At 40.7% G+C, this 14,140-nt stretch overlaps 1 protein-coding gene across 5 annotated transcripts in view; it reads left to right on the top strand.

The window, feature by feature from the left end:
* Positions 1–14,140, top strand: part of egf (epidermal growth factor) — a 156,523-nt gene that overhangs the window by 57,698 nt on the left and 84,685 nt on the right. For all 5 annotated transcript variants that reach the window (XR_011962012.1, XM_072581987.1, XM_072582302.1 and 2 more), the window contains exons 6-7: positions 7,064–7,162; positions 9,166–9,288. Coding sequence is in view for 4 of the 5 variants with exons in the window: in XM_072581987.1 (XP_072438088.1) it covers positions 7,064–7,162; positions 9,166–9,288 (222 nt within the window). In the remaining variant the exon portion in view is untranslated. The remainder of the gene's footprint in view (positions 1–7,063; positions 7,163–9,165; positions 9,289–14,140) is intronic.

A 14,140-nucleotide genomic window follows, 5' to 3' on the forward strand; every position in this document is an offset into this window, starting at 1 on the left:
CCAACAAGCTTTGCAGTACATGTTTAATAGGAACAAGAGACTGTGGGAAGGGCTCAGCACTTAAAACAATAGCCGAATGTTTATTATAGTAAGATCGAATGAGCAGCATTCTTACTATCCAACAGATCCAACTATCCAACATTTCATACCAATCAGTTATTTCTTGTAAGTCTTTTTTCTAAAAAAAACAGTTGTAATATTACAAATAGGGTTCAACTAAAATTCTTCACGATAATCATAGATATAGATTCAGAAAGATGTATATTAATCACTTAAATACTCAAAAAAAGTTTTAAAACTAACAGAGAAGAGCCTCTCTATCCCTTATTAAGGACAAAAGCTATGAGGGTTAGAATGGTAAGAAATCTTAAAGAAGACTCTGTTACAGTCCTATATAAAATAGCAGATGCAGACACCATAGTTGAGAGATAAGAGGTCATAAGCAACCATGGAAAGTTCAGTTTCCCACACACTAAAATGAGCTCATTCGGATCATAGCAATAAGATTAATAATTGAATGATGTACTGGGAACCCAATCATAGTTGAACAACCCAGCACTAATTAACAAATAGTATATATGGGGAGAGAGTATGTGCCGCAATGTATACAAAATACGTATAAAAGATGTTTTACTTGAAGTTGAAATTAGAGTGCCATTGACTTTTCTTCCAATCTGTGCTGCAGATTAGGAGGGTAGTTGAACTCTTGCATCAAGGTTAGATTTGGGAGAAGTCTTTGGCCTCACCTTGTATTGTACCGGTGGAATACATGAATAAAATTGTCATGTGCCTCCAGCTCTGCTGTCTCCCAATCTTATCTCTGGAAAGATTTGCTCCAACACAGGTGATCACCAACTTATTAGAAGATGCTTCCGCAATTTTGCACTTTATCATGCACTTTATCACTGTTCCCACCCTTCACCACAGATTAGAAACATATCCACCTTGCACCTTTGACAAGGAATAACTGGAGCAACACCAAGACAAGCTGCCTATCACCCGCACCTTAACCTCCTTCCACCTATCACATTTCCAATGCCCCTCCCCCAAGTCCCTCCTCCCTACCTTTTATCTTCGCCTGCTTGGCACACTCTCCTCATTCCTGAAGAAGGGCTCATGCCCGAAACATCGATTCTCCTGCCCCTTGGATGCTGCCTGACCTGCTGCGCTTTTCCAGCAACACATTTTCAGTTCTGATCTCCAGCATCTGCAGTCCTCACTGTCTCCTAGTTTTTTCTTCATCCCCAAGCCAGAGGAAATGGACATATGAACATGCTTCACTGAGGAGAGATCCTCAACAGAAACTATAAGCAGACTATTTGTTATTGTTCAGGAGCATTAGAGGGTGAAATGTCAATGTGCTACCCCTGTGAATTGTAAAATAACATGAAGCTGCAAATATGAGAAACCATGCCAAAACTGATGAATGACAAAACAAAGCATGAATAGCATACAATGGTTCATGAATTTCATGTGCTGGATCAATGGTGCTGGAGTTGAAGTACAATTAATCTACCAGGACGCTGTTGATGTTCTCCATCATAGACATAGTTAGACTGTGGAGAGAAACCAGAGTAAACGTCGAGTGAGCTTTCCTCAGTTCTGTTTTCTCCCCATAAATGCTGCCAGACCTTCTGAGCTTTTCTAGCAATTCTGTTTTTAACCCTCTTCTTCCAGTCAGTCCTTAATTTCTTGTTTGATCTCCTTGTGACCACATCGACATAATGGCCATAAAATCAGACCTATTAACCTCTATTTGTGCCACTAATTCATTTATTACATTCTAAATGCTACATAATTTTGGTAAAGAGCCATGAATTTTGCCTTGTTCCCCCTTTGATGCTATTTGCTGCTTTTTTTTTGAATGCTTGAACACTCTGAAGCAGCATCCAAGAAAGTAGAATTGTATTCAAGTATAATGGTAGCCTGTAATAAAACACTCTGCTGGTTTCAGCAGGGAAAGCCATACCCTGAGTGAATGAAAAACACTATCAAGCCAGGAAATCAACTGTGGTTAGATGAGGAATGAGGAAAGCATGTTTTTATTACTAAGTTGTGACCGAACACTGGTCCGATTCAGTGGAATCCGTGAGATATCAAGCTCAGAAACTTCGCCTCAGAAACTTCAATTCATGGCTTACCATTTAACTATCCAGAATGTTTCACCAAAATGAGCAGTGTCAAAGGAACTGTCTTCCTCACTATCCTAACTACCTGCGACTCGACTTTCAAGGAGCTATGAACCTGCATTCCAAAGTCTTCAACTTATTATCATAGAGTCATAAAGTCATAGAGATGTACAGCATGGAAACAAGACCTTTAGGTCCAACCCGTCCATGCCGACCAGATATCCCAACCCAATCTAGTCCCACCTGCCAGTACTCGGCCTATATCCCTCCAAACCCTTCTTATTCATATACCCATCCAAATGTCTCTTTAATGTTGCAATTGTACCGGCCTCCACCACTTCCTCTGGCAGCTCATTCCATCCACATACCACCCTCTGTGTGAAAAAGTTGCCCCACTTACCCTAAACCTATGCCCTCTAGTTCTGGACAACCCCTCCCCAGGGAAAAGACTTTGCCTATTTACCCTATCCATGCCCCTCATAATTTTTTAAACCTCTATTAGGTCACCCCTCAGCCTCCGATGCTCCAGGGAAAACAGCCCCAGCCTCTTCAGCCTCTCCCTATAGCTCAAATCCTCCAGCCCTGGTGCCATCCTTGTAAATCTTTTTTGAACCCTTTCACGTTTCACAACATCCCTCCAACAGAAGGGAGGCCAGAATTGCACACAATATTCCAATGTCCTGTATAGCCACAACATGACCTCCCAACTCCTGTACTCAATACTCTGACCAATAAAGGAAAGCATACCAAACGCCTTCTTCACTATCATACCTACCTGCGACTCAACTTTCAAGGAGCTATGAACATGCACTCCAAAGTCTCTTTGTTCAGCAACACTCCCTCGGACACATTAAGTGTATAAATCCTGCTAAGATTTGCTTTCCCAAAAGGCAGCACCTCACATTTATCTGAATTAAACTCCATCTGCCACTTCTCAGCCCATTGGCCCATCTGGTCCAGATCCTGTTGTAATCTGAGGTAACCCTCTTCGCTGTCCACTACACCTCCAATTTTGGTGTCATCTGCAAACTTACTAACTGTACCTCTTATGCTCGCATCCAAATCATTTATGTAAATGACAAAAAGTAGAGGACCCAGCAACAATCCTTGTGGCACTCCACTGGTCACAGGCCTCCAGTCTGAAAAACAACCCTCCACCACCATCCTCTGTCTTCTACCTTTGAGCTAGTTCTGTATCCAAATGACTAATTCTCCTGTATTCCATGAGATCTAACCTTGCTAATCAGTCTCCCATGAGGAACCTTGTTGTACGCCTTATTGAAGTCCATATAGATCACATCTACCGCTCTGCCCTCATCAATCCTCTTTCTTACTTCCTCAAAAAACTCAATCAAGTTTGTGAGACATGTTTCCCATGCACAAAGCCATGTTGACTATCCCTAATCAGTCCTTGACTTTCCAAGTACATGTACATCCTGTCCCTCAGAATTCCCTCCAACAACCTGCCCACCACCGAGATCAGGCTCACTGGTCTATAGTTCCCTGGCTTGTTCTTACCACCTTTCTTAAACAGTGGCACCACGTTTGCCAACCTCCAATCTTCTGGCACCTCACCTGTGACTATCGATGATACAAATATCTCAGCAAGAGGCCCAGCAATAACTTCTCTAGCTTCCAACAGAGATCTAGGGTACACTTGATCAGGTCCTGGGAATTTATCCACTTTTATGTGTTTCAAGACATCCAGCACTTCCTCCTCTGTAATATGGACATTTTGCAAGATGTCATCATCTATTTCCCTACATTCTTTATCTTCCATATTCTTTTCCACACAGTAAGTACTGATGCAAAATACTCATTTAGTTATCTCCCCCATTTTCTACGGCTCCATACAAAGGCCACCTTGCTGATCTTTGAGAGGAATCTTCACACATTTCTAATTTTACTTTAAAGTCTTCAGCACTTGGAGAATTATTGAGGCAAAAAGTATACCTTTGAAATGGTGTGGGGATCAGCAGGACTTCTTTGAAGCTTCAGTAAAGTCACTTTCAATTCATTATAAAACTTGTAATTTTATAGCACTCCTCATGAGATCTTTCTGGACAATTGATTGGGAAGGTATTTCAGGAAAGTTAAACACATAATTTTTTGTCCATTTATCACAAGTCCAATGGTCTAGCTGAATGTATTATTTGCACAATCAAAAACCTAATCCTCAAATGTAGCCAGGCCCAAGCAAGATCTACACATTCTAATGTCACACTTGAGAGCAATATTTCAGAGTGCAACCATTCCATCACCAGTGGGGTGCATGTTTGACTCACATTTATGGAGTCATATTCAAAGTGCTCATTTTGAAACTTGAGGGCAGCTTGTAAAACTGCAACAGTTAATGACAATTGAGCTTAAAATAAAAATATGGATGCAAAATTTTGAAGATTACACAGGGAATGACAATTTTGTTTTCACGATCCCACAGGAAGCAGATGGCACTGAGCCAATGTAACAAAATGTGATCTGAACTGGTCCATACACACACAAGTTAACACAATAGTGAGATGGAACTGAGGATAGATCAGGTCTGTTCTAGTTTCCCAATGATCTCTCAGTCCTGTTGTACCATACAAGGTCCAGAACACAGAAAGAAACAAGAGGCAAAGTCACCATAAATGTGAACTAGGTGTGTCAGTAAATTACATAATGAAGCTTCTTAGGTTTGCATTATTGTAATGAGATAAACCTCTGTGTGTGTGTGTGTGTGTGTGTGCGTGTGATCGCAACTCTTCTTGAAAGTCAGCTTCATGTTTATAATCTGTAATGTCTGCTTCATAACTGATACTGTGATTTACTTCTTCAAATAAACTAGCTATATCATCAGTCTCTGATGAGGATTTGATTATTAGTTTATTATTATGAGCATGACAATGGCCATTTAGATGCTCCTCTATGCACAGTGGCATGACTGGCTGGACAGGAGGCCAGGGTTGGGGGTGGTGGGGGGGTGTGGTTTGGGGAGGGCGTGTGTGTGATGTTCCTGCCAATATAGCAACTAGCTATGGCCTTGATTGAGGATGGACCCAGGTACAAATGAGTGACATGGGTATGAGTGTGGAAGAAGAGGTTTACTCAGGAAAGTAATTGCATTCAAAGTAGGTAGTTAGCTGTAGGCTTTCCTGATTCTGAATCTCTTGATTCATTGCTGAGTGTCTTTAATGAGGGACCTCGACCTCCTGGAAGCACCCAAGCAAACACGAAGTATATTTGTCGTGTTCCCACCATGATGACCTGGAGGAGGGGCTTGAAGGCTGGGTGAGCAAGTTTGCGGATGACACGAAAGTCGGTGGAGTTGTGGACAGCAAAGAAGGATGTGGCAGGTTACAGCGGGATATAGATAAGTTGCAGAGCTGGGCAGTAAGGTGGCAAATGGAATTCAATGTTGCTAAGTGTGAAGTCATTCACTTTGGTAGGAGTAACAAGAAGATGGATTACTGGGCTAATGGCAGACTACTTGGTAGTGTGGATGAGCAGAGGGATCTTGGTGTCTATGTACACAGATCTTTGAAAGTTGCCACCCAGGTAAATAGTGCTGTGAAGAAGGCATATGGCGTACTGGGCTTTACTGGTAGAGGAATTGAGTTCCGGAGTCCTGAGGTCATGTTGCAGTTGTATAAGACTCTGGTGTGGCCTCATCTGGAGTATTGTGTGCAGTTTTGGTCGCCATATTATAGGAAGGATGTGGAGGCATTGGAACGAGTGCAGAGGAGGTTTACCAGGATGTTGCCTGGCATGGTAGGAAGATCGTATGAGGAAAGGCTGAGGCACTTGGGGCTTTTCTCATTGGAGAAAAAAAGGTTTAGGGGAGATTTGATAGAGGTGTACAAGATGATTAGGGGTTTAGATAGGGTTGACAGTGAGAACCTTTTTCCGCTAATGAAGTCAGCTATTACTAGGGGACACAGCTTTAAATTAAGGGGTGGTAGGTATAGGACAGATGTTAGGGGTAGATTTTTTACTCAGCGGGTTGTGAGTTCATGGAATGCCCTGCCAGTAGCAGTGGTGGACTCTCCCTCTTTATGGTCATTCAAGCGGGCATTGGACAAGCATATGGAGGTTATTGGGCTAGTGTAGGTTAGGTAGGTGCAACATCGAGGGCCGAAGGGCCTGTACTGCGCTGTATTTTTCTATGTTCTATGTTCTATGTTCTATGAGTTCTCTACCTGTTAGTGAGTTAACGCAAGTGAACTGGGCTGTCCATGAATTGTCAGGGTGGACGTGGAATAGTAGTAGTAATCTTCCTGACCCATCACCGACTCCCAGGAGCGCCAAATGCACCATAGGGTTGGATAGAGGCTTCCATCAACTGAGACAGATAGCTTGGTACAAACTTATGAAGAATGCAGGTAATCATAGGTAATCACAGTCATAGAGTCATAAAAATGTTGATTCCTTGTCTACAATGATCCAGTTATGAATGAGAATTGCTAGATCATACAGTTTGAATTTTCATGCATTTACATTAAAAGGTAGATTCCTCAAGCAGTCTGTGTCCACATTTTTTCCAGCCAGTGCGTCTTGCAGTGCTTCTTCCAGCCAATAGCACCAATGGGAAAGGCAGGTAAATAACCAACCTAGTACATCACAAATTTAAGAACTTCTGTAGCATTGTCTGAGAGTGGCAAAATTGTGCATTGGTAAATAGATTTTATAATAATTATTAAGTTTAAGATAAAGTTCTATTCCACAAACCTTAATTTGCAAACTGTAATATCATTCATAGATAGAGGAAAAACAGTTTTGAATAATTTGGAGGCTTGCAACACTTTCTGGATAAGCTACCCTGATGGGCAAGATGCACTTCTGGAAATTCATCCCTAAGATCTCAATTCCCATTACCTTGACATTATGAAAAGGAGAATTTGAAAACTGTACCTTTAACATTGTTGCTTTCCTGCTTCTGTTATCTATTTCTGCAGAAAGAGACAATGGAAACATCTGCAAAAAAGACTTGGAAGAAAATCACTGTGAGTGTAAAGATGGCTATGTTCTGAGTGATGATCAGAATTCCTGTGAAGGTAAACTTTGCACAATGAGCTGGCAATTTTCTGAAATTGAACATGATTCCTTGCAACTTTGGTATTGTGCTTGATGCAAAGATGAACTTTGGACCATTTATCTACTTTATTACTGAGACTATCTTCTTCTACCTTTGTAACCACATCTGACTCTGACCTTGCCTCAGCTCATGTGCTGCTGAAACTATCATCTATGACATAGTTACCTCCGAACTTCACTATTCCAATTCACTTTTGGCCAATCTCCTATCTTCAACCCTTCATTGACTTTTGATAATCCAAATCTCTGCTGTCTGTACCTTCTGTCACACTGTGGACAGAATCTTGTTGTAGCAGTGTGGATCTGATCTGCTAGTTAAAGACGACATGAGACAGCTCTGTCTCTGATCTTTGCCATCACTTGCACAGTGCTTGTTTATGTTTCTTTGCCTACTGGTAAGAAGTATCAAGCTCTTGCAGTTTCTGGTATTGTTACTTTAAAGGCTCTGAATGATTTACACTTACATTGCATTGCAACAACTTTGACTCCTTTTAACATAATGTACAGCAATGAATGAATTGCTTTTTTAAAACATACGCCATTGTCACTGGAGAGTTCTTGGTTCTACATAGTGTATTGTGGGCTAATGAACCTGGAAGTGCCATAGCTTGGCATTGAAGAATGAAGGACCGTGAGGCATAGCTTAGCATCAGAAGATGAAGAAAACTCTGAAATGACTTTTCAAAATGGTCCCTCATGCAGAATATGGTTCAGAAAACCTCTGAGATGTCTGAGCCAAGACTTTGTCAAAAGGCCAACCTGACTCCATGAAAGTTATGGAGCAAAAGGATATTCTTATTGCTACTATAGAGCCAATGAGGTCAGGAGTGCAAGTGCAGGCTTGCAACCTCAACCAGCTCAAACCCTTAAAGGCCTTGCTAAAAATTGAAAAGCCTGGAAATAGATTTGGGAATCAGGATGCATCCTCCATTTTTAAAAGGTTCCTAAATCATTCTGACGTGGCAGAATTCCAGGTTCCTATGTTGTCTTCATGTACAAGTATGTTAATGTTCTTTGTTGTGTATGTGTTTTATATGAAATTTGAGTAAATTATTTCATATAAAAACCATTACTGATACAAATGTAATGTTTGTATTTCTATGTTCGTACACACACATGAATGGAATGTTTGCATTTATAAGATATGCATTTGAAATAGTAGGGAGAAATTTTGCTTCAATGCTCCAAATGTTGGAAGCATATATCTGATCATTCTAACATGTCCAAATATATTTCAATCACTATTTTTTACTGGGTTATATAATTTGCTGGGAAAGGATGCGCTAAGAATATCAAAGCGGGACATCTCCCATTATATTTCCTCATTTATCTGTCTAACATGACTAAACAGACCACATTTTCATGTTAGATGCTTCTATTAGTTGTAGGGAGGTTAATTGTTTGTATGAAGATGTAAAATCTGCAGTTAGGGGAAAAATGCTTTAAATTTAGAATTTGTTCTCTGCAATGGTAACATTATTTAGAACATATCTGTCAAAAAGTATATATCTGTGTAATATATATATATAGTGTAAAATATATTTAACACATCTCGCCCACCGAAGGCACCAAAAGCCAACACAGGCATTTTTGATTTAGATCATTTTAAATATGCCTGTAATTATATTTTGCTTGGATGTTTTAAATGGTACAAATCACTTGCATGAAGCAAGATTTCAATGACAGGTCAAGATGGTTTTTCTTCACTAACTGTATTTAAGGCTGAGGTGAAACAACAGTGTGGAATGAGAGAGAGTTCAGATGATGAGGCCTACTGCCATATTATTGCCCAACCTGGGATCATACAGTACAATGATATCATTTGGCTTGTCTTCTCTATGAAAAAACTGTTCAATTACATTCATTATTTCCTTATCACCTGCTACACTGTAATACTTTTATTAGTTCCAAATACAATATGCAACTTCTCCTTCCTCTGATGTATATATCTCTGTATATTCAGATGTCAATGAATGTGCATTTTGGAACCATGGCTGCACTCTAGGCTGTGAGAACTTTCCAGGGTCTTATCGCTGCTACTGTCCAGAAGGCTTTATATTGCTGCCTGATATGAAAACCTGTCATGGTAAGGTTTCATGCAAGTATTTTCATGAAAATCTAAGAATAGTAGGGGCAGGAATATTCAATCCATTGACTCTTGTATCTCCTGTAACCTTTGAAGAATTTCAACCAATGTCATTTTCTTTAAGTGAATCTCTGCATTGTCCATGGATTCCAGAACTTCCAATGAATAAGACAGGTATTATTTACACTGCTGAGTGCCCCAACGCTGCAAGGTCTGTAACTGTTCAAGAAGGCAGCTCACATTTTCCAGAGGAATGAGGGATTAGCAAAAGCGTTGTCCTGGCCAGCAACATACACATTCTGTGACAGACTCTTTATTGACATTGAAGAACTTACTTGTATTGGAATAAAGATAAAATACTACTCATACTGGCTTCCTGAAATAAAAACAGAAAGTGCTGGAGAGTCTCAACAGGTCTGGCAGCATCTGTGGGGAGAGAAATGGAATTAACATTTCAAGTCTGTTTTGACTTCTTTGGAATTCTTCAAAACTTGCCCCTTTTCTAGTGCTTACATCCATGGCTAATTTGCCTCCCATTTTTTCCTTGGATCTGACCATCATCAATGAAGTATTTTGGACTGTTTTGTTACATTAAAGACACTTAAAAATATTGTTGGTGATTGTAGAATCATAAAGATGTAGAGCATAGCAACAGACCCTTCAGTCCAACTTGTCCTTGCCGACCGGATATCCTAAATTAATTTAGTTCTATTTGCCAGCACTTGGCCCAAATCCCTCTAAACCTTTCCTATTCATACACCCATCCAGATGCCTTTTAAATGTTGTAATTATACCAGCTTCCAACACTTCCTCTTGCATTCCATACACAGACCACTCTCTGTCTGGCAAGATTTCCCCTTAGGTCTCTTTTAAATCTTTCCTTTTTCACCCTAATCCTATGCCCTCCAGTTCTGGATTCCCCCACCTCAGAGAAAAGACCTTATCTAATTACCTTGTCGATGCTGCTTATGATTTTATAAAATGCTATAAGGTACTCCTCAGTCTCTGACACTCCAGGGAAAACAGTCCCAGCCTATTTAGCCTTTCCTTACAGCTCAAAACTCCAACCCTGACAACATCCTTGTAAATCTTTTCTGAACCCTTTCAAGTTTCACAACATCCTTGCTATAGGAGAGAGACCAGAATTGCATGCAATATTCCAGTAGTCACCTAACCAATGTCCTGGTCAGCTGCAACATGACCTCCTAACTCCTATACTCAGTGCTCTGACCAATAAATGAAAGCATGCCTTCATCACTATCTTATATAACTGACACTCCACTTCCAAGGAACTATGAACCTTCACACCAAAGTCTCTTTGTTCAGCAATACTCCCCAGGACCTTACCATAAGTGTATAAGCCTGATTTGCTATTCCGAAATACAGTACCTCACATTTACTTAAATTCAACTCCATCTGCCTATGGCTTGTAAGTGAACACATTATTAACAAGTATTAATACTTCTGGCGAAATATTATTAGTGGTGTGTATTTAAAAGATCATAAGACCATTTTAGATCATTGGATAATTCAGCCCATTGAGTCTCCTTCAGTATTTGATATGGTTGATATGTTTCTCAACGCCATTCTCATGTTTTCTCCGGTAAACCTTTGATCCGCTTACTAATCAAGAAACTACCTATCTCTGTCTTAAATGCATTCAATGACTTGGCCTCCACAGCCTTCTGTTGAAATTAGTTCTAGAGATTCATCAGACTTTGGTTGAAGAAATTACTCCTCATCTCAGTTCTGAAGAATCATCCCTTCAGTGAGATTGTGCTCTCTGGTCCTAGTCGCTCATACCATTGGAAACATCTCCACATCTACTCTATCCAGGCTCCTCAGTGATCAATAATTGATAATGAGATTCCCCCATCCTCCCAAACTGCATCAGTACAAACCCAAAGTCCTCAACAACTCCTCATATGACACGCTGTTCATTCCCAAGATCATTCTTACAAGCCTCTCCAAGACTAGAACATATTTCTGTAGATATAGAACCAACTTGGATTGTAAAGTAGGTTCAGTGGGATTTGGTGGAACTTTGTCTGCACAGCAACTTCATTTAAAAGCAGACAATAAAATGGCTTCCTGACATGTATCATGTGTTGTTCACAAGTTCAAATGCCTTTTCAAATAAGATGGCTGGTTAGGTCGATTATACATCCTGTGTTGTGGATTTCACACCTTGAGAGTTTTAGACAGCCAATTTGAAAGACCCTGTTAGTCAGTGTTTTGTAGTCAGTTTAAAAAGTAGTTTGAATTTCATAATATCCTGAGAAATGACACTTTGTACTTAGCATCTACTGCTCACCACTGAAGTCAAGTTCACTGGGTGCTAATCTATTCATTCAAAGGCAAGTGTTCAACTCCTCATATCTGTGCAGAGTAGAATAAAATCCCGACAGCATGGAAAAAGGCCCCTCGGCCCACCAAGTCCACACCAACCCTCTGAAGAGTATCCCACCCTTCCCTTCTATTCTACAGTTACCCATGACTAATGCACTAAACCTACATATCCCTGAACACTATGGGCAATCTGTAAGAATAATAGGATAGTTATCGTAGGAGATTTTAACTTTCCAAACATCGACTGGGACTGCCACAGTGTTAAAAGTTTAGATGGAGAGGAATGTCTTAAGTGCATACAAGACAATTTTCTGATTCAGTATGTGGATATACCTACTAGAGAAGGTGACAAACTTGACCTAATCTTGGAAAATAAGACAGGGCAGGTGACTGAGGTGTCGGTAGGGGAGCACTTTGGGGCCAGCGACCATAATTCTATTCGTTTTAAAATAGTGATGGAAAAGGATAGACCAGATCAAAAAGTTGAAGTTCGAAATTGGAGAAAGGTCAATTTTGACGGTATTAGGCAAGAACTTTCGAAAGCTGATTGGAGGCAGATATTCGCAGGATGACTGGACAATGGGAAGCCTTCAGAAATGGGATAACAAGAATCCAGAGAAAGCATACTCCTGACAGGGTGAAAGGAAAGGCTGGATAGGGACTGCTGGATAACTAAAGAAATTGAGGGTTTGGTTAAGAAAAAGAAGGAAGCATATGTCAGGTATAGACAGGATAGATCGAGTGAATCCTTAGAAGAGTATAAAGGAAGTAGGAGTTTACTTAAAAGGGAAATCAGGAGGACAAAAAGGGGACATGAGATAGTTTTGGCAAATACAATTAAAGAGAATCCAAAGGGTTTTACAAATATATTAAGGACAAAAGGGTAACTAGGGAGAGAATAGGGCTCCTCAAAGATCAGCAAGGTGGCCTTTGTGTGGAGCTATAGAAAATGGGGGAGATACTAAATGAATATTTTGCATCAGTATTTACTGTGGAAAAGAATATGGAAGATATAGAATGTAGGGAAATAGGTGGTGACATCTAGACTGGTGAGCCTGACCTTAGTGGTGGGCAAGTTGTTGGAGAGAATCCTGAGGGACAGGATGTACATGTATTTGGAAAGTTTGATTAGGGATAGTCAACATGACTTTGTGTGTGGAAAATCATGTCTCACAAACTTGATTGAGTTTTTTGTAGAAGTAACAAAGAGGATTGATGAGGGCAGAGCAGTTGATGTGATCTATATGGACTTCAGTAATGCGCTCAACAAGGTTCCCCATGGGAGACTGACAAGCAAGATTAGATCTCATGGAATACAGGGAGAACTAGCCATTTGGATACAGAACTGGCTCAAAGATAGAAGACAGAGAGAGGATGGTGGTGGAGGGTTGTTTTTCAGACTGCAGGCCTGTGACCAGTGGAGTGCCACAAGGATCATTGCAGGGTCCTCTACTTTTTGTCATTTACAGAAATGATTTGGATGTGAGCACATGAGGTATAGTTAGTAAGTTTGCAGATGACACAAAAATTGGAGGTGTAGTGGCCAGCGAAGAGGGTTATCTCAGATTACAACAGGATGGGCTGAGAAGTAGCAGATAGAGTTTAATTCAGATAAATGTGAGGTGCTGCACTTTGGGAAAGCAAATCTTAGCAGGATTTATACACTTAATGGTAAGGTCCTAGGGAGTGTTGCTGAACAAAGAGACCTTGGAGTGCAGGTTCATAGCTCCTTGAAAGTCAAGTCGCAGGCAGATAGGATAGTGAAGAAGGCATTTGGTATGCTTTCCTTTATTGGTCAGAGTATTGAGTACAGGAGTTGGGAGGTCATGTTGCAGCTGTACAGGACATTGGTTAGGCCACTGTTGGAATATTGCGTGCAATTCCAGTCTTCTTCCTATCGGAAAGATGTTGTGAAACTTGAAAGGTTTCAGAAAAGATTTACAAGGATGTTGCCAGTGTTGGAGGATTTGAGCTACAGGGAGAGGCTGAACAGGCTGGGGCTGTTTTCCCTGGAGCGTCGGAGGCTGAGGGGTGACCTTATAGAGGTTTACAAAATTATGAGGGACATGGATAGGATAAATAGACAAAATCTTTTCCCTGGGTTGGGGGAGTCCAGAACTAGTGGGCATAGGTTTAGGGTGAGAGGGGAGAGATATAAAAGAAACCTAAGGGGCAACTTTTTCATGTAGAGGGTGGTACATGTATGGAATGATGTGGTGGAGGCTGGTACAATTGCAACATTTAAGAGGCATTTGGATGGTTTTGGAGAGGTGGGGTGCAGATTGGGTTGGAATATTTGGTCAGCATGGACAGTTTGTTTCCATGCTGTACATCTCAATGACTCTATAATTTAGCATGGCCAATTCACCTAAATTCATATCTTTGGATTGTGAGAGGAAGCTGGAACACCCAGAGGAAACCCATGCAAATACAGGGAAACTCCACACTGACAATCACCTGCGGCAGGAATTGAACCTGGGTCCGTGGCGCAGTGAGACAGCAG

Source organism: Chiloscyllium punctatum, chromosome 1 (genome assembly GCF_047496795.1).
Source record: "Chiloscyllium punctatum isolate Juve2018m chromosome 1, sChiPun1.3, whole genome shotgun sequence".
Taxonomy (NCBI): Eukaryota; Metazoa; Chordata; class Chondrichthyes; order Orectolobiformes; family Hemiscylliidae; genus Chiloscyllium; species Chiloscyllium punctatum.